This window comes from Coprinopsis cinerea (genome assembly GCF_000182895.1).
Source record: "Coprinopsis cinerea okayama7#130 chromosome 8 map unlocalized cont3.8, whole genome shotgun sequence".
In the NCBI taxonomy this organism is placed as follows: Eukaryota; Fungi; Basidiomycota; class Agaricomycetes; order Agaricales; family Psathyrellaceae; genus Coprinopsis; species Coprinopsis cinerea.
The window spans coordinates 580791-601063 of record NW_003307537.1 but is presented as its reverse complement, the minus strand read 5'-3'; the positions used below and the strand labels follow the sequence as shown (position 1 = coordinate 601063).

At 51.5% G+C, this 20273-nt stretch overlaps 7 protein-coding genes across 7 annotated transcripts; 3 read left to right on the top strand and 4 right to left on the bottom strand.

Moving 5' to 3' along the window:
* Positions 1-477: 477 nt before the first annotated feature.
* Positions 478-1699, bottom strand: CC1G_03357 (short-chain dehydrogenase; the record flags this gene model as incomplete). Its single annotated transcript, XM_001835523.2, has 6 exons — positions 478-738; positions 802-1081; positions 1143-1178; positions 1244-1434; positions 1476-1498; positions 1564-1699. 6 exons carry the CDS (start codon positions 1697-1699, stop codon positions 478-480), a joined length of 927 nt encoding a protein of 308 aa, XP_001835575.2.
* A 1638-nt stretch (positions 1700-3337) lies between these two features.
* CC1G_14962 (hypothetical protein) lies at positions 3338-3598 on the top strand (the record flags this gene model as incomplete). The annotated part of the gene is made up of 1 exon (XM_002910585.1): positions 3338-3598. The coding sequence occupies one exon, from the start codon at positions 3338-3340 to the stop codon at positions 3596-3598; it is 261 nt and encodes an 86-aa protein (XP_002910631.1).
* Positions 3599-5180: 1582 nt separating this feature from the next.
* CC1G_03356 (hypothetical protein) lies at positions 5181-6743 on the top strand (the record flags this gene model as incomplete). The annotated part of the gene is made up of 2 exons (XM_001835522.2): positions 5181-5403; positions 5459-6743. The coding sequence occupies exons 1-2, from the start codon at positions 5258-5260 to the stop codon at positions 6741-6743; spliced, it is 1431 nt and encodes a 476-aa protein (XP_001835574.1). The 5' UTR covers positions 5181-5257.
* Positions 6744-7485: 742 nt separating this feature from the next.
* Positions 7486-8408, top strand: CC1G_14961 (hypothetical protein; the record flags this gene model as incomplete). Its single annotated transcript, XM_002910584.1, has 4 exons — positions 7486-7510; positions 7589-7706; positions 8003-8163; positions 8299-8408. The coding sequence occupies 4 exons, from the start codon at positions 7486-7488 to the stop codon at positions 8406-8408; spliced, it is 414 nt and encodes a 137-aa protein (XP_002910630.1).
* A 341-nt stretch (positions 8409-8749) lies between these two features.
* CC1G_03355 (transmembrane GTPase fzo1) lies at positions 8750-11458 on the bottom strand (the record flags this gene model as incomplete). Its single annotated transcript, XM_001835521.2, has 2 exons — positions 11290-11458; positions 8750-11231 (listed from the first exon to the last, which is right to left on the bottom strand). The coding sequence occupies exons 1-2, from the start codon at positions 11430-11432 to the stop codon at positions 8750-8752; spliced, it is 2625 nt and encodes an 874-aa protein (XP_001835573.1). The 5' UTR covers positions 11433-11458.
* Positions 11459-14668: 3210 nt separating this feature from the next.
* On the bottom strand, positions 14669-15394 carry CC1G_03354 (DJ-1/PfpI family protein; the record flags this gene model as incomplete). Its single annotated transcript, XM_001835520.1, has 1 exon — positions 14669-15394. One exon carries the CDS (start codon positions 15392-15394, stop codon positions 14669-14671), a length of 726 nt encoding a protein of 241 aa, XP_001835572.1.
* A 442-nt stretch (positions 15395-15836) lies between these two features.
* CC1G_03353 (hypothetical protein) lies at positions 15837-17367 on the bottom strand (the record flags this gene model as incomplete). The annotated part of the gene is made up of 3 exons (XM_001835519.2): positions 15837-17038; positions 17105-17165; positions 17233-17367. The coding sequence occupies 3 exons, from the start codon at positions 17365-17367 to the stop codon at positions 15837-15839; spliced, it is 1398 nt and encodes a 465-aa protein (XP_001835571.2).
* Between the last annotated feature and the right edge of the window lie 2906 nt (positions 17368-20273).

Here is a 20273-nt window from a genome sequence, read left to right as displayed (position 1 = left end):
GGTAACAACTGAACGCTCAGCCTAGGTGTCGGTGTCGTTGTTCACTGTCGTTCAGCCTGCGTCAGAGGGGTATGTTAGGCTCAGAAGGAAGTATAACACAAACGTGACGCGTGACAGACGCTCTGTCGACCCTTCACTTCTTCCACCACACCATCAACGATACTCGAGAGCCTAACGGAAAGGAAGGATATTGTACATACACCACTATACAAGAATTAAAAGGCGACATACAACTACAACAACATGCAGATCAAACACAACTTCACGGTGAACGACACGGATATCGAATCAAAAATCAAATATCAACCACCTGCTCTTCCAACCACTTCCACAACTCCTCTCCTAGTTTCTTGTCCAATGCTACTGGGTTTGGCTCGCCCAGTCGAGCCCACGGGATGAGGTACTGGAATAACATTTGGTGAGTTTGATCTTGGATGTAGGAAGGGAATGTTGACGAGCTTACCTCGCCGTTGAATTTCAGACCATCTTCGGATGTCCCTGCGTACAACTGTGTGAGGGCTCCGTATTCCACTGGATGCAACACCGCTTTCTGTCGTCGAAGAGAGTGTCAGTGGACTCCATAAAGCGCATGAAGAGAGGACGCACGATCATCAACTTGTCCCACCACTTTGTATGCCTCAGCAAATCTGTCTTGATGGCTCCGGGGTTGACTGAGGTTGAGACGAGACCTTCGTCTCCATATCGCCTTGCGAGTTCGTTTGAGAGGATGACGTTGCCCTATGAGCCTCGTCAGCACGCCGCCTCCTCTCCCTACAAACACCAAACTCGTATCCGACTCACCAATTTACTCTGATGATACAACCCCCACTCCCCCTTCTTCCTCCTCTCCGGTCCATCCTTCAACGTCTCAAAGTTCACTCCATCCGCCATAATCGACGCAATACTACTCGTATGCACCACACGGACTTTGCCTTCTGGACATGAGATGGGGTTCTTGGCTGTGGCGAGGAGGGTGGGGAGGAGGAGTTTGGTGAGGTAGAAGTGCCCGAGGACGTTGGTCCCGAATTGGCTGTCGTAGCCTTGGGCGGTAAGGTCGTCGAGGGAGGGGACCATTACGCCTCTGGATTTTGCGGGGTGAGTTCATTTGGAGGGTTGACTGGTGGGCTGGATGAGGTACTTACGCGTTGTTGAATAGGACGTGTAGTTCTTTCTCTTTGCTGCAATGCCAGTCAGCTCCAAAGCCTTATTCCATCGTTCGATGCTGCGCAAAGGTGAGTCGCACCTTGTAAAATCCTCTACAGCTTTCTTAACGGATTTCAAATCTGCTAGGTCGAGGATGAGAGGGAGGCCTTCCTTCCCAGTCGCTTCCTTCAGCTCTTCGATCGCTTTGGATAGCTTAGCTTCGTTCCGGCCTGCCATGTACACTTTGGCGTTACGCGAAAGGAGGACCTGGTAACCAGAGAAACTGTCGGCCTACGTTTTCTCGAGTGTCGAAACTACGAAGATATGCGCACCTTGGCTGTTTGCTTCCCCATACCTGATCTCGCGTCCACGATCAGCACAAACGGTGGTTTCTCCCAGATGGACGAACGCGAATCTCACCTGCGTTGGCCCCGGTTACTATTATGACTTTCCCTGTCAGGTCGGGTACATCCTCGGATGTGAATTTGGGTGCAGGAGGGAAACTTTCGCGGATGACAGTTGGGAGGTAGCGGGGTGAAGGGATTGCGCCTGGCATTATGGTATGTGGTGGTAGTCGGATTTAGACGCCGAGTGTCGTCGTCGGCAGGAGGAGGGTCAAGGCGGAAAGAGTGGGGGGACTCGAACACGAGAAATCAGAGAGGAGGACCACGGGGATGGCAGGCAAGGGAGATACGGCTAGGGGCACCCAGCGTCGTTTTCGGGAGTGAACATTCACCTACACCTACACACACTTTATAGGAACCTAACGTGGGGAACGGGTGACGTCTGGTCCCTTATGCATACGCTAGTAGTTCCTGTCCCTGAATCCCATCTCCCCATCTTTCTGGATTTTCGACAAAATCTGATTTGCGGTGATGCCGGGACGAGGCTAGAAGGGCTTGGTGAGTGCAAGGTTCATAGATTGTGTGTGTAGGTGTGTGTCGACAGGCGACAGTTGGGGTTAGTGAACGTTAGTGGCGCGATCGTCCGGTTTGGCGAGGGCTAGGGCCCGCCAAGCGCTTCTTTCCTCGAATTGATTTCTGCGCGTCTTTTTGTTCTGGCGCTAAGTCAACTCGTAGCGCTGTCCCGTTTGGTGCGAGGCTTTGTTCACCGCTTAGCTTGCCGGCTGGCGCATCAACGCACGTTGTGGGCGTATGTGTTCCCACTACTATACATGAGTACATACCACGCAAGGCAAAGTTAGTATTGTATTGGGCGACTTCCCGTAAGAATTTAGGTCGCCTAGATTTTTCGCGCCCCTGGGAAAACCCCCGAGCGATATAGGTTGGACTAGATTTAGACCCCCGTAACGCTCACTTTTACAGTCGTTTGCATAATTCCGTTCAGGTCGTTCAAACAGAAAAACTAATTTGATGTGATGGCGGCATGTGCATATAGGTTCGGCTCATGTTCGAGCGCGCCAGAGGATGTCAATTTCTCCAAGCCCAGCGTAGCGGAAAGCCAAAAATTCATCGTTTTTATATCACCTTCAACCACTGACCCTAAAACCTCGCTCAGGAGGTACCACGGAAAGTAGAAGTGAAAGAAATTGCTCACTCTGCTGCATCCTGGATGAGGCTTGGCTGCACAGACCGGTCAATCGCATCACTGATCGGCTCCTTTTGGCCGATTTTTTGTTTCCCCAGCATGAACGAAATTATGCAAACGACTGTATTGTTTTATTGACAAAGCGGATCGCCTATGCCAAGGGCTCGGCGTGATGAGCCCCTAAGCTGCGTTCAGAAAGCTGGGAGGGTGAGTGTGAGTGAGAGAGGGGCTGGGTTACGATAAATCGTTTACTGCCCACCTAATACATCGATAGGTATGCAAAAACCTGCAGAAATCTGTCGAAAGTAAAACAATGCACAGTCCATCATGCCAAAAGGACGAGAGAGCCAAGCCAGGGATTGCTGCTGATTTGGAAGGTGGAAATGATGGGCGTGATGGGAAACGATTTAGGCCACGCAAAAACATCTAGACAGGCCCCCCACCCCCCTGTCTAGACTTTGAAGTTTAGACCAGCCTCAAAAATTCCCACTAACGTAACGCATGCCTTTTTCAGACTCGGCTTCTCGGCAAAGAGGGCAAAAACATCCGAATTCTAGGTTTTCCCTAGATTTAGGTCGCCTAAATCGTTACGGGAAGTCACCCATTGTTCGATCGACGAATACATTTCATTTCCTTGCGCAGGGCAATGCGCAATCCCCGCCGAGGTGGGAACGCGCCGCGCCCTTTAGTACAACTCGCCGGCCACGATCAAGGAGGGGAGAAACGCGTGTTCAGCCTCGTGTATCTCTGCACCATGATTTTGTCGGGTTTTTATATTGTTTTTCGTTCCCTGTGGCGTTGGAGGAGGTGGCTAGAAGTGGGTTTTGGAGCCCACAGAGGTATCATGTGGATCGGTAGTCCCTACAGGAGTTTGAACGTTTCCGATGCAATGTGGACTCGCCGGTAATATGTGGGATGGAACGTCGTTTGTAGGGTGCATGGATGGACTCGGAGGTGTGATGGGAAGTCGGTCGCTTAGCGGGAAAGCGAAGAGCCTCTGAGGAGGGAAATCATGAATACTGTAATTCTTAGAGTTTGACGGTAAACCCTGAATTGCGACTGACTGAGAAGAAAGTAGCTTGCGGCTGACGTTGCACAAAGCGCGTTTAGCCTGGAGTATAGTTGATTACTTTAATCATTACACCGCCGTGTAAGTAATAGATCCTGTCTAGCGATAGATGAATTAAATCAATTGATCTCGATGGAGTATGTACTTACTTAGTGCAGTTATTTAATTTGGGTAATCTCCGGAACCGATTGGCAGTGGCAGCTTCTATGGTGTGCGGCGGGCGCTTAAGCGGTTCTCGAGAAGATGACGCAGAGCAGACGCGAGAACGATACTGTACGCGCGCGTCTAGGGGTTCGAGTAGAAACCCGAGGCGCGTACGAGTGACGAAGCGTGTAGTCCAGTTACTCAAAGTTCACCTGCGCGTTAGTCTCCGGTAATCAGACTAAGCGCGTCCTTTTGAACTTGAGAGGATGTCTGGGTTCTGGATGCGTTGAATCGTTTTCCCGAGGAGAGGGCACGAGCGTCTTTGGTTGGAGGTCTGAAGTCCCTTCATTTGGAAAGCGGAGTGTTGTAAGTTATGCCTACATACTGTCAGTCCCCAATTGAATTGAATCCCAGCAGTCTTTGATGAAATGGATACATACATCTAGCCTGACAGGACTCCACCGAGAAATCGCCTGCAGCGGGGAAGCGCGTCGACTCTGAGCCAGACGGGTCAACCGTCGTCCATAACTACGCATGTACATACCTACCACAGGCGCGCGGTAGAGAGGGCGTCGGTCGGGAAGGAAATTTGAGTATATGTAGCTTCGCGATTGCAGAAAATGGAGACTGTTTTGTCTCCGAAGCCGTCGACAGGTTTATGTTATTCCGTTTCCGGGCCTCGTTGTTTTTCGACTTTTTTTTTTTTCTTTTTTGTAAAACAATCGCTTTTAATGTGAGTTTCAGAGGCCCAGAAAGCCGACGAATCGTAAAGATATTGGTAAGAGGTGGTAGATGACTGAGAGGGGATTTGAAAGAGGAAGACGAGAGTGGGAGCCTAGACGCCCGTCGGGAGCAGAGGACAGGGGACCCCTGTAGCCCCACGTGGATCGTTGTCGGGTGATCTAACCAATGAGCGGCGCGCTTGGCATCACATTCCGCCATCCGGGCGGGTCCACAGCAGAGTTACAAAACGCAGAAAACTTGGTGTTTTTCGATCCTTTTGCACTCTATTCTCAACGCTACATCTGCGCCAGGTAGCGCCAACAATACAGGCAACCATCGTATTCGCATCGTGTAGTGACAAGGAGTGGAGAGAGGGAGGCAACGATCAGAAGAAGCAGGTTGTTCGCACTAACCCCAATCAGAGGTTGATTTATCCGGGTTCTCGGGCCAAGGCGAGAAAGGGTGTTGCTTCCAACGCTTGCCCTTCTTCCTCCTCCACGACGACACAACTCTCCCCGCCATTTTCCTTTCTCTCTTGACGAGAGGACTCGCCCTCCGCTAACAAAGCACCACATTCTTTATTCAAATTCCACTCTTTTTTACAACCACTAGCGAGTTCTACTCAAAAACATGTCCTCAGCCCCACTTGCAGGCCGCCCGCCGTTTGCAACAGACGAACCGGATACCATCTACGAGACTTCCCCGTCTCCAGCCAAACGCCGCGTCGCTCCTCCCAAACCAGACGACCCAAACAAGCGATCCAGCGCATACGACGTGTGCGTCTCTTTGCTTTATCATCGTCATCACGTCGTTTGACTGACTTGTAAGCAGATATGATAACTACCTCGCAGGTGACGCCTCCACTTCCAAGAACCCATTCGACAGTCCACCACGCAACACAACCAGAAACCCGGATGACGCTGGCCACCTCCGCCCTCCTCGCCCGCTTTCCGGCCACTCACAGACTTCCCGCAACAGCGGTGTAGGCGGAATCGGAATGGGTCTTCTCAACATGGACTACAGCGACTCGGAGGATGAAGACGACGACGACGACCCTAAACCCAGCACTTCTCCCGCCTCCAAGAATGCCGCCCTTGCTGCCGCCGTCAGCCAGAAACCAACGTCTCCCACATCCACCGTTAATAGGTCCCCCTTCTCACCGCCGCCTGAGAGCAGCAACGCGTCTCTGCAGCCCGCCCCGGCTGCCGGTGCATCTCACTCCCCTCCACCCATCGCCGCTCCCCGTCCGGGCTACGCAGCGCCGATTGCAGCACTCCAGAACCCATTCGAACCAACTCCCTCACCTGAGAACCCACCGGCACTCTCCCCCAACAACACCAACAATAACACCGCTCTTAACCGCATGCCCTCCGCTCGAATCCCACCTGCCGCACCGATCGGCGGTATTCCCTCTACTGCCCCCATGCCTCGCACTGCTCCCCCGCCTATCGCCATCCCGCCCGCCGCCCTTACTCACGGCGGTCCCATTCCCAGCATGACCCCCGCCCCCCTCCAAGCGCCCGCAACACCGATCATGCCGGTGTTCGCCATCCCAAAGTCGGCCGCTGAAAAAGAGACATCTGTCAAATTCCAGACTGGCCAACCCCTACCGCGTGCCAAGGCTATCATGCGCGGACAGGGAGAGGACCCACTTCTGCCCAGGCGAGGTGAGAAGGGAGATGATTTCTGGAGGCGGTTCAGTATGATTGCGAAGGATGAGGGTGGAAAGAAGGAGAGTATATGGCTTCGCAAGACTCGGGATGGTTCCAACCGCTTGTCGCGATGGGTGTGGGTTGTTGGCATGCTGCTGTTAATGGCCATCGTTGGTGCTAGTGTTCTCGGCTGGTGGTTCACCCGCTCAGACGAGCCGTCGCACACGGAACCTGCTGTTTTGGCAGGAAATACCTCCAAGGTTGCCGCCACCTTTGCCCCGACCAACACCCCTGCTGCCGCAGGTACTTCACGGTCTGTTCTGCACGTCACGCCTACGCATACGATTGGTGAACGTGGACTACTTGATGAGATCATCACTCCTACCCCCGTGGCTGCTTCACAACCTACCCGAACGGCCAATGTGCATCTTCGGAGACGAGGAGGTAATCGGATAGTTTGGTAAACCTTCCTATTCACCTCTCTCTCGCTCTCTACTTGGATACCTCTTTTTTGTTTCTTGCTGCCTTATCTTGGAATCTTTTCTTGGTCGCTCGGAAGGAAGGAATAACCGTTTCTTGGAACTCAAATAAATTATTGCATTCCTTTTCCCTTTTCAGCTTCATCTTGATGTTTTATTACGTTGCTTCAGTCTTCTTTCTTGGAATCGCTTCTGGTTTGGTTTGGGTTATACTCCAGGCCATTCCAATCGTCAACAGTCCCTACCCCATCCAACCTACACGATTGATACCCATTACTGGTACGACCCGGTGGTGTGCGTATAAATCAAGCTTTATGTCGATCTATGGCAAATCTATTTGCATCTTATCCCCCTCCACGCATCATTCGACACCTTCCTACACACCTGCATCTTTTGTACTTGTACAACAACTATCCCTCCCTATATCATACATCGACTCCTCTTTCCTCCTCGACATCATTATCTCTCTACACCTACGTTGCCTCTTGATATCCCTGCGCACCATCTTGTTCTGCTTTCTTTTTTTCACAGTAACGAGCGTCCAGGTTTTACACATATACTTGCTTCTTTGCTACGCACGCCCACTCACACCCTTTTTTTACGAGGTTTCGGTTGACGACTCTTTTACCATAGGTTATTGGATTCCCTGTTTCTGTTTTTATCTTATCTTTATATTCCCTTGTTTTATGTTCGTTTTTTTGGGTTGGGGGTTGGTTGGTGATGGTTTATGAAAAATTATGGGGGAGGATTGGGTTTGTGGTTGTAGGGAGGGAGGAACGGGGAGGACCAACTACTAACTACTTGGAAGGAATCATCATCATCCTCGCCAGGCTTGTATCTTCGTTCCGTTCCCCGCCTTGGTGCTATGTACCCTGCCCACGTCCAGTCCAGACATGGATTTGGCTCGTGCTGGGTGGGTATCCAAGGCCCCCCTCTGGTATGCGCACTGTGCGTGTTGACCACGAAACAAACTCGCCCCGTCCACTCGTTTAAAGTTGTAGATTCCGCTTGGTCCCATTAAATTAAAATTTCCTTCTTTCTCTCTTTTGTCTGGGGTGTCGAGTGATTCTAAACGTTCAGGATAGAGGTATCGTCCGTTGAGATGGGAAAGGTTAGCTTTTCTCGAGCTCGAGCACCACCAGATGAGGGTGTGGGTTCATTGCCAGACTACGCGACCCAAGTCCAGGCGCGAAAGGGCTCAGGGATTTCTGTACTCCATACCTCACATCTCTCCCAAAATGCAGTCAGAAGGCACGAAGAGGAGAGAAGGATCAGGAAAAGGCCCCTGTGAATCCGAGCATCCGAGAGAGCTCCGAGTCAACGCACGCATTCGATCCCTCAAAACACTGCCAACACATCGAAAAACACAACATGTTTTTCCATTACATTTTTGTGGTGATACGGAGTACGTAGAACGAAAGAATAAAAAAGGTAGAAAGAAAGGAAAACGTCTAAAGGAGTGAAAGGGTGGTCAAAAAAATTAACCTTATATCTTCGTGATTTCTAATACAAAGCCGACGTGAAGGGTGAATAAAAACAGGAATAGGAGTTGGATCGTGTCGTCAAATCGAGGAAGCAACCAAGCACCCAAAGAGCACTCTTGAAGCCTTCTTCTTCGATACGGAATCTGAATTTAGAATGAACCACTGAGGTGGGGGAGTTTAAAAGAGCTTTATGTAACTCGAGCTATGATAAACGGAAAAAGGAGGAATAGTCAAGTAAGAGAGAGAGAGGAAGATAAAAATCGTACACATAAGAATAATAGGACAGGGCATATAAGCAAAAGACTTCTTTTTAAAAAGCACCAAGCGGACGTCACTTTGGACGAGTCCCCATGCGCTTTCTCATTCTTTCCCAATTTCTCCTGTGTTTGTTCGTTACTGATGTGGCCGCCCGCTGCCTACCGCGTCGAGCGAGGTGTGTTGGATAGGTGGATGAGTTGGATAGAGGAGCCGATCCGATCGACTAAAGGGGGGTCAAGGAAGACGCATTCAAGCACCAATGCTCTCCAACTGAGCACCCTCCCTGATATCAATCGTCTCCTTGCTGATACCGTCAAAGTAGTTCTTAGCTTTCAGCGCCTCCTTCTCTAACTTCTCAGCACCGCTAACCTCCTTCGCGCGCTCCTCCATCGCACCACGGAACCGCTCACGGAGATCCCACGAGGCCAACCGAAGAACCTTCCTCGTCTCTCGGCTGATTCGCTCAGCGTGAGCATCGACGAATTGGACTTCGTGCTGGGTACCGTCGCCGCGGGTGATGGACGCCTTGATGCGTCGTCCGACGGTTCGAGGAATGGAGGCAGGGAGTTCGAGGATGAGGTAGGCGGTTGCGCCGAGAGTAACGGCACCAAGGATGGGAGCAGCCCACTTCCTGGCGGTTTCGTTGTTGAGCAGGTCGGTGACTCGGACGATGCCTTCGATAATCGCGCGGGCACCAACAGCTTGTCCGCCAACCATGGTGAGAGCGCCAAGGCCAACGCTGACAACGCTGAGCGCCGTGGGGGTCATCGCCTCCGAGTCCTCCTTGCCGTCACCAAAGTGCACAAGGAACTGGTGGTTGACATCGAACAGGTCGAAGAAGGTGGTTTCCAGCAAGTCATGGCGCTGAGCGAGACCAATACCAAGACCATGGAGACCACCAGCAACGATGGCGCCACCGATGTGGCTGTAGGAGCCTGATCGTCGGCTCTTGTGGCCACGACCAGCCCGTCGAGAAACGGCGAACATGGCCTCGGGCATGAAGACGCGCTTGCTCCGCTCCACACCCTCAGGTAGATGCTCCTCTCCCAAGTCCTTGATCTTCTCGACACCGTTGGAGGTAATGACGCGAGCTTCATCCTCGGCAAGCTTGACTGCAGCATCAATACTGGCAAGCAAAGCCCGTCGGACGTCGCGTGCGTAGTCCCAAATACCCAAAAGGCCGGGGTAAGTGGGCATGGAGACTTGGGGCAGGTCGACACCAAGTTTGCCGTTGGCAACTCGCTCCAAAGCACTGTTGAGGAGTGCCTTGGCACCGGAGGACGCCTTGGTAGCGCCCTCCTCCTCGACAGCCTCCAAAGAGTTCTCAAGGACATCCCGGTTCTTCTTCATCTTTTCAAGAACAGGTCGCTTCTCGGAGAGGTCCTCGCGGGCCCGCTGGATTTCGGCATCGGCGACAATGGTGTTGGCGCTGGCGAGAAGTTCAATGTCGGCAAGGAGATTGGAGAGGTAGGTGGAAACGGGCTGCAACTTGGACTTGGATCGCTTGACGAGAACGAATGACCTCAGCGATGACTCCAAATCGTCGAAGGCGGGGTTGGCCGCGTATGGCTGGAGGGCGGCGGCCGAATCGACAAAGTGGACGAGGTCTTCTGCGTCCTCGTACGTCCTTGGGCTGAGTTGCTTAATCTGTTCGAGAACGAGGCGACGGCACTTGTCCTTGTTCTTGATCTGATCGTACTTGTTCACGACGATGAAGAGGTAGGCCTTCTCGCTGCTGGCGTTGATGAGGAACTCCTTCGCCGAAAGGGTAAAGTGGTTCTCTGCCGAGACAACAAAGACGACAACGTCGATCTCTTCTTGGCGGGCAAAGAGGGCGGTCGTCTTCATACTGTCGCGGTTAAGACCGGGTGCGTCGATCAGAGAGATGTCGACAACACCGTTGTTAAGCAGCGACTCGGAGGGCGCCCGAGTGTCGGCAAGGTAGAGTTTGATGATAGGTTGCTCGTCCTCGTTATCTGAAACCACCGACTCAAGAGCGTCAATGGGAACAGAAGTGTAGGTCGAATCGTCATTGATGTCATAAGTCACACCATCCTTGAGCACATGGACTTCCTCCTTGCCGCCGTTGTCGGCTGCATCATGCACTTCACAGAATGCGGTTGTGCAGGGCTGTTGGTCAACGGGCATGACCTCTCGGCGAAGAAGGGCGTTGACAAATGTTGATTTGCCGGCGTTGAGGTCACCGGTGACGAGAACCTTGGACGAGGTATCCTCTACCCGGAGTCGGAGTTTGTCGATATGTGAAACAGACGAGGCGAGGCGCTCATCGAGCAAATTCGCAATGGACGCTTTTTCAAGTTGGGAAACGAGAGATGCGGCAGTGGATGACGAGTGTGATCCGAGCTTGAGGTCCAACTTGAGGACGTTGAAGTCAGATGCCGGAATGAGACGGACACCATCGGCATCCTTGTTAGACGCTTCGGGTGAACTTGCTGACTCCTCCTCCGTAACGATAGGCATCGACACAGAGCGTTTTGGTGATGCTCGCGGTGATTCGACAACGACTTCGGTTTCAAAACTGGGGTCGTCGAAGAATGACAACGAGCGTCGGCCCTGCTTGCGAACCGGTGGTTTGTTGGAAGAAGAGGACGATGGCTGGTCCTCCTTTGCTGGGTCCCTTAACTGGGGGTATCGAACGACCCACTCGTCCTTGTTGAAGCTCCGGATACCGTTCAAGACCGATTTTGTGCGGTCGATGGCATGGACCAGTCTGCAAGGCAATCATAAGAACTCTTCTCGTGCACGACACGCGCATGGCATGCACTCACCGGTCCTTGTTCTCGATGTAAGCCTCCTGGACATCCTCCGCCCTAAACTGTCGTTCTGCGTGCATATCGAGATCGGTCGCGCTGCTGAAGGTCGCCTCTTTCACAGGCGAGGCAACACGGCTTGGAAAATATGACTGGGCCATGTTGGTCGTATAGTTGTTGGTGGTTCAGGAGCGAATGTCGGCTATAATAGCCAGCTCTTCACTGTTGAAAGCGACGAGCAATAAAAGCGGTCGTCAGCGTTGGAGAAGAAAATGGATGAGAGCCGGTGTCGGACAGCGTTGGAGACAACCAGCAAACAACGAGACCGATGACTAATCCAAGCTTCCCGACTCCTTTTCACGGACCACCAACCGCCGACAAATTCAGGCGGTATTTCAGGTTTGTTGATTGCTTTCACAGCGAGCCTCATGGTGATGAAACCATGATATCGATGATGACCGAGAGTTCTCATAGCACATACCTACAGCCGGAGGGCCATCAACATGCGCCAAAGCCACGTTGCACCAATCTTCGAGGGTTGCGTTCACGGTGGAGGAGCGCTCCAGAGACCCGAATAATTCCAACACGGTGGATGCAATACAGCTATGTATAGCACTGAGAAAGGCGATTGTTTTCCAGTGAAGTCATGCCTCATGAATGACGCTCTGATGTTACAAGGCTCAGTCGATAAGCGCAAGATAAGCTGCGTCGGGTCGCCGCCGCATAGTGCGCAGCAAGCGACCGCGTCAAACAGCATGGGCGCTTTCGGGCGCTAACGCACGATGACCAAAACAATGACGTGGATGCTCAAATTGATCAACGTCCATCGTCATCGACCCTCCATGTCCGATTCGTCATCTTGGGCCCCCTTCCTCGAAATCTGTTGTGTGTCCCGGGAGTGGAGAGGCAACTACTTGGTGGAAGGTTTTTTTTGTCAGAAAGCTTTACCTGACGCTCCAGGTTGTACACACCGGCAGACTTGGCGAAGCTCTACGAGCTTTCGTAACGAACCCTCCAATTGGCCGCCACTGGCTATGGCTTTCCAAAAAGCACTGGCTTCTCCCTCGGTTTCTCGTGAATTGTATAGCAAAGAACCCGAGCCGCTCGTCCGGTTCTCCAACCTTTGGCTACCTCGAGGTCTTCCAAGAGCATATCAACATTCCAAAAGAAACGCTCTGGAGCTTCGACGCCTCCTGCACCACGACTTCTCCAGCATCGAATGATCAAGCGCGCGAAATGCCACTGCTGGCACAGGAGTGGATCTCTCTAGTCAGCCGTCAGCCCCCGCTTCTTAGCCGTCCAGGTTAGCATTGGGGCTTCTCATCTGGTGTTTACGACCTTTGAGTCCACCAGAACCCGCCTTTTGAACGATCACAGGGCTTTACCGTGAAAGAACGAAGCGCTGGATCGATATCGATTTTCGCGCTTCCTTGGCCGATCTATGCTCACCAAATCCCACTGTTCTTCACATGTTCAAGCCAAGTTGACGCTCGGAACATGGAGGGACCTTCCCCTTTCTTCGAAATTGTGGCTACCTATCCCCAGACTAGTGTCTCAGCCACGACGCCGCTGCCGACTCATCAGAAAGAAACCGACCCACCGAACTTGGACGCCGCTCCCGCCCTTCACAGTACTTGCCATCATCCCTGACGCGGCTCTCCCTTGTACCTCATGACTTTTCACCGCCGTCGGACTTGACCCGGGAATACGCATTTCAATTAATTCAAGTGGCTCTTTTCTGATTCTGCTTCTGACAACGGCAAGCATACGAAAAGTCCACCCGTTATGTTGTTGCGCCACTCCCGCTGGTACTTACTTACCAACTTGGCCTCCCTTTGTCTTGACCTCAATTTTTCGACTAGCACTTCCGCGATCGGCATCCGAAATGAAAGACTCGATGGAGAACGACCTCAACACGAAGTCTGTCTTGTCCTCCAACACGGCGGAGGTCCGGAATTATTGCCTTGAAGCTCCCTCGGCAAACCCCTCCGGCGTTCCCTTATGTTGTAGTACGGATCTCTCCGAGGAGAACACAGTATGTATTTCGAAACCCGGAATTCGTTGGGAGGGCGGTTCACTTAATCAAACAGTCCATCCTCGACGGGACACTTTGCTCTTTTTTCTCATGTAACGGAAACAACCGCTAACCGAAAACTTCTCTGATAATCGCATTTAGATGTTGGGGCTCCGGTATAAGGATGGGTATCATCTTCGCAACCATATGTGCAGGAACACCTCTGCAACCTCTCACAAACCGTCAACAAAGCCTTTGAACGTGCGGCCGCTTGGGATACTGGACTCCGTGTATATGTCAGTTTCTAATTTTGGGACTTATCATTGGCGGATGGATCCTCTCTAGAGTCTGGGCGGTGTTCGAAGACTTTCCAAGGTCTTCCGAGTCTTCGAGTTCCATTCTCTTGAATGCGACTGTCGACACCGGCTTCTCGCGTCCAGCCCTACTTGCCCATCTCGGTCCTGACCATCGCCCGCCTCTCCCTTGGGAGCACGGTTGATACAATCCAATGGCTAACACCCCATCGGATCCGAGCCTTTCTACCGGCGCCTAAGACTTGGTTCTGACCAGGGCACACTTCGCACCCTCGTACCGCTTATCACCGCTCTCATATCTCGACATCAGGCTTCGCGAATTCGATTTCTGTTGGAACAAATGGTGCTCTGCTACATACTCCGTCCGAAAGGGGCTCACGACTGATGACGGAGAACGATTATCTTCTCCCAAGTAATCGAGTCTTGTTCACGAAGCTACTGACGACAACCATCACTCCGGGGTACGATAGTGGATGGTCAACCGGTCACAAGTCACGAGCGACCATGCCCCATGCAGCTCCATGACCTTTCGTCGATGGCTGAGATAGCCTGAGAATTATCATCTCCTAATCCAAGTTTAACTATCGAATCTAACGATGCCCAGTTCCAATTAGCTCGCGCCCCTATAGTCTATTCAGCACGGAAAATGTGGAAGCGGGACAGACGCTGCTGCTAAGGTTAAGAAGTCGAAGCACTTATGGGATAGGGATCCACAAGCTCGGCCGTCGGGTGTCGACATCCAAGGATTGGCGTCGCGATCCACGACCACGTTGTAAGCATATAGAGTACTCGTGGATGACACTGGATGTAGGGCCCTGACCGAGAATCGAGGAAGGTTGAACGCCACTCGCAGTGAAGCTCGAGTATACGCCATAAATCCGAGGAGGACGACCAGGTCGGTGCGAGGAATGGAGTCAGCTAACATTTGATATGGTTGTTCTGCATCTGAGGATGAAAGGAACAAGTGAGGGTCTTCAACATTACTAAATTTCAGACGTGGTAGAACTGATCAGCCAGAGGTATGTTCGGAAGTCCGGACAAAGATTTAAAGTTTCCTGCTAACTAACCTCTACTCCACTGGTAGCACATCTTCCACCTGCCATATATCCGCAAATTCATCCGCGTTAGGATCAGTAACCCTGCTCCATTCCAACCCAATCTCCAAATTCCTCGCAACCTCTTCCCCATACACAGTTTCCATGAAATTCAAGAACCCGTCAACGCCTGCACTGACCCCACTCGTACTCCAAATCTTCTCCGAGCTGACAACCCAACGAGCTTTCGCCACCCAATGCGTCTTGTTCCCCTGCTGAGTGAGCCAGCTCCAGCTCTTCTTGTTCCCCGTCGCTTTCTTTCCGTCCAGAAGACCCGCTCTGGCGACAAGGACGTTGCCGGTACAGATGGAAATGAGGTAGCGAAGGGAAGGGAAGATGGTGCGGATAAAGTCGACCTCTGCTCCCAAGTCCGGCGCTCGCGTTCCGATCCCTCCTGGGACAATGAGAACCTCCAAGTCTGGAGGCGGAGAAGATAAAGTATGAGTTGGTTGAAGCGATTGGCCAAATGTGGTGTTCATCATGACTGGGACAGTCGAGACGGGGGAAAGATTGCGCGAAAGAAGGCTCAGGGTAAGGTTCTTCTGCGTTCCCGAGTGCAGGTTGAGGACGTCGAGGGGTCCAAACACATCCAGAGCCTGGAAGGCTTGAAAGAGGAGAACACCATAATGTGTGGGGGGTGTTACGCTGTTGGCGGAAACAAGGGCAGAGAACGCTACAAGACTGAAAGTAGAGAGCCTCATCTTTGGAGCGAGCGAGTGGGGACGTTTGGACCGAACTCGAACCGATGTATTTACTATTTATACACGCGGAAGCTGAAAGCCAAGTTCAACGCTGTTCGGTGAATACTTGGGCGTTGCATCCCGGTGCCTTTAAATCGTAGTTGGAAAAGAAGGTTAATTAGAGAGCAGGACATATGTAAGTTGAACCAACCTGCACAGTCACCTGAACTTCACTTCCGTGGTCATCGCTACGTAAGTTGTAACTTGCCAGGTCGTCGGCCATTCTTTCCCGTGAACCTCATCGCTCGTGGCCATCTGACCCTTGGTGACAGTAGTCCTCCTCGCATCGCAAGAGAATGAAGAAGCAACGATTCAGTCAAAAAGATCTAGCATCATATACATGAGTAAGCTGGCCTATGAACTGTGCCCGAGCACTACCTTTCAGATCAGCATCGAAGTAGATCTACATACGCTTATTGATATCGCGCCTGGATCTCCTCAAGTTGAGTGCCCTTGAAGGATGCCTTGCCAACTCCTCGCGGACATTATCAGGCGCCTCCTTGTAAGCTCGAAAGACCTGGCCAAGCTGTTCCGCCGTGATCTCTCCGCGCCGCTGCTTTCTGTTCCATTTGACCATATACCTGAACCATTGCTCGTCTTCCTCTGGCGTGTCAAAGTCGAGCTCTCCAGGATCGTCGAAAATAGCGAGGGAGGGGTTTAGTGGGAAGTTCCTGTACTCCTGCGCCTCGAGATTGGCATGGAGTACTTCACACAGGTGCATACACCACGACAGGGTAATCTCCTTCTCGACTGCGCTACAGGTCCTTCCAGCGACTTTCTCCATGAACCCGACAATTGCCCTGGAATCCTGAGGCCTCAAGTATTCCCGACTGCAGCGCACCGCCTCGCCCAGTTCGACGTCCCGGAGAACAGAAAATCGCTCCTTTTCGTAGTGCAAGCTTGGCGCCAAACGTCGGAACTCGCGGTTGACCAGATGGGCGGGGACAGCATCTAGTGGGGGTAAACCGTGCTTGAGGTATGGATCCAGGTTGCCGACCATCGTGCAGAAATTGAACACGAACATGCCGCATTCCAGAAGGACCTCCTCGCCGCGGATGGTCGTGAAATACACCCAGTAGTGGTCTTCCGGATTTTGGCCATGCATGAACTTCTGCTCGTCAGCAAGGAAATAGGAGAATTTGTCCTGGTTCTTGACTTCAACAGCGCCTTTCACGATTCCAAAGTCTGCGATAGGCGAACTGGAGTACTGGAGGCGTATGCGACGTTTACCAGGTCCAGAGGTGGTCGTGTACATCTCCGCCAGTAGGGCAAAGCACATGGAGACGAGGTGAGGCAAGAGGTACCCTTCGTATAGGAAGCGCTGGAACAACTTCCCGCGAACCTTGGGAGACTCTGCTGTGGGCCACCAAGCTTCGAGGTTACTCCAGATCAGCGACGGGTCGCATGAGTCGCCCAACACCACCAAACGAGACTGATATCCGTCCGGAAAACCGCACACCCCGTGGCGATTGCTTGGATTTGGCTCGTTCAATATCTTGTGAGTCAATGCTGGGTGTTTTGGCTTGTCAGGGTCAAGGTGAGGAGCCGCTAACATGCAAGCCAGCAGCGGATAGAACGACGAAAGGTTGATCCTATCGGTTTTCCCTATCAATGCGGCATGCCACAAGGACTGTGAGACTCCGGTGAAATCCTAGTAAGCTTTGCCCCTACCACACTGCTTTTTGTGTTCAGCCCAGTCGTTCGTCTGACATTCAGAGCCGCAGTACACTTTCTAATCATGGCGGTTGCAAAGCGTCTGAGCATGATGGGAAAGCACTCAAAGCTGAAACCACACGTACCTCTCCGCACGCAGAACATAAACGGAGACCGTCAGTTTTCTGACAAACGCTACACTTTTCTAGCTTCTTGAGCGGTAGCATCACTGTCCTCGCATTTTCGGGTGCTATGCTTGGTGTACTTGAGGTCGCAGACATGTTAGATGAGGGCTGATGACAATGCGGGGGTCTCGCTTCAGAATCATCGTGCATTGATCGTGCAAGTAAACAATTGAATCCGGATCGTGTACGGTGTTCGAGAAGGATATGGTTGAATCAAAAATTCTCGCGCGAGCGCCGAGCACTCGAGTCCCACAGCCACAGCCACTCCAATCACGTACCGGCCTACGTTCGCTCTCAAGCTTACCCAGCTACATAGGGAGGTCGGAAACTAGAGTAGAGATAATAGATAGAGGTTATGTAAAGTGATAATTATTGCTTCATAATTCAGTGAGATTCTCGAATTCTAAGCTAGTTGCAAGATGACAGGTCAGAATTGACCGGCCCTAACGTCACGGGCGCCCAGATGTCCGATTTAGCGCTCGCGGGCTAGGGCGATTTCAATTGTAACTACTGGACTAATCAGGAGGCCTAAGCGTCATAATGTCTCGTTTAAAAGACCAATGGAGTGCATCTAGTGACGTAGTGTCCATAACACTCAGACTTGGATTGTTCCAATGAACCTGCATTGAAAATAGCACTAGTACTATGGTAGGTACGACCTACATTGTAGATAATGTTACCAGTACTTTCGGGGGACATATTCCAAAGGCGAAGAGACCATATACCAAGACCGGGTGACAGTGAGCTTTAGGGCACTTAAATTCGGGATGTAACAAGGGAAGGACGACCAATAAGAACCTAGAGCCAAGGGAGAATTGGGCTCAATCATCGTCGGAGTCGTCGCTGGAATCGTCATCCGAGTCGCGATATTCGACCATAGGCCTCTTTCCTTGTTACTCTGGCTCAAAATTCGCATCTGGACCATTCAGAAATTCGCAAATTTATAGGCATCGTCGCGCCCTTGGCTGCTTTCGTGAAATTCTTTGCTGCTTCTTCGAGATTGAAGCCACGGAGAAGCTCATCTTTCAGATGCACCAGATTCTTGCCGTCGGAGACCCTGCCACTGCCATGGATATCGTAGAGCCACTTTACCGCGTACTTCTTCTGACCAATGTACATCTGGAACGCAAGGTTCGTTGGTTAAAGTACTGCGGATGACAAAAGATAAGTTACCTTAGCTGCTTTCTCTGTAACTCCTGAAGCGAAGGGTTCCTTGGCGTCTGTGGTATTATTGACAAGTATAGCTGCAGGGAGCTTATGCTATCTGTTCCTAATGCTCGGGACGACGATTTACCGTTCGCTGTCTACCTTAGAACTGTCAAGAAGTGTGGAGGTAAGATACTCGCCAACTGATGAGTCTGCCGGCTCTCAAACGAGGTCTGGTCGTCAACAAACACTTCTAGACATGCCACGTTACCTCTACAAGTGATAAGGGTAGTGAAGTTTTCAAGGCAATTCCAGTGATTGGAACGCTTCGGTACGATCTTGCGCTTTTTCGAGATTTTCACTTCTGATCATCGCTTCAGTGCTACTTACAACCCTTACATCCTGGAGGGCTGGGTTCCGTCGCACAATGCTCTTGGGTCTCCGAATAACATCACTTGAGAACACAACTGGCAACCACATTGGGAGAAGGTCCTTTACTTCTACAGAGCCGGTCAGGATCATGCCGGTTTCCATCCTGACAGCGTTTCCATGCGTGAGTTCCTTTCTCTAACTTTCCAAATCCCCAATTGGTATGCTTTGAGCTAAACTGCGTCATACATCAGCCTCTCTCATGATGCCAACCGACGCCCGCCGTATCGACTTGTACAAGTGCCCTAAACGCTTCGGGGGACCGAACCAGCTTATTCCTATTTCCCAAGAGGATATCGACAGTCTTCTTGCTGAATACGACCAGCCACATCTTTTTCAGTTCGTTTCTAACAATTTAGAAAGGATCTTCGATGATCTTTACTGTTCTATCGACAGCCCTTCCCTTGTTGCATCTAAAGGCTCGCTTATGTTTAGTGATATGGTAAATGTTCGGAGTCGCACTGCTAGATCCTAGATCTTAGCTGCCTGCACTACACTACCGTATCCTCTCGGTAACTGTCGGTATATGGCCTCTTCGCCTACGGAACATGTCCCCCTAAATTACTAGTAACATGCTCTACATTTAGGTTGCAGTCATTGTAGTGCCAGTGAAACGGTCCGAGTTCGAGTATTATTGACTCTGCGTCATCAGATCTCCTCCAAAAGTCTTTCAAGCGACACTGTATGACGCCTAGGCCTCATACATAGCCCACTAATTACGATTGAAACAGCCCAAGCCCGCGAGCGCTAAATCGGACACCTGCAGGCTGCCAGTGGGCGCCCGTTACTTTAGGGCCGGTCAATTATGACCTGTCATCCCGCAACTACCTTAAAATTCGAAAATCTCGCTGAATTATGAGACCTTTAGGCGATTTATACCCTTCCACTCTAATCTATCCGCTGCCTATGTAGCTAGACAAGGTTTCTATAGCCCGAGAACAAAAGGTGAGAGGCTGTGGCTGTGGCTGTGGGACTTCAGTGCTCGCGCGAGAATTTTTGATTCAACCATATCCTTCTCGAACACCGTAATCGTGCGAAAACCTTACATATGTCATGGCGGAGGCCGAGGCCGCTTGTTCGATCCCTGCAAAAGTCACTCTATTTTTTTCGGAGGCCTCGTCGACATTGCTCGCATTATATGGCCCTCGGATTCATACCTACCTTCCAATCGGGCACATAGTCTAGTCATCTCAGTCTGAGATTGTCTTAAGCTGTATACGGCACTTTCCGTCGTGTCATTATTATTACAGACTACACGGATGGGGAAACACGAGAAGAGGTAATTATACACAGGTGCTAAGAATCCGTTGAGAACGAAATATTATACAACAGCTATCAGAATCGTAAAAGCATAGGGAGGGCTGAAACGGCAGTCCAGTCCTTAGGTGGTGATACAGATGGTTGAGTCGTTATGTCCGGAGTTCAAG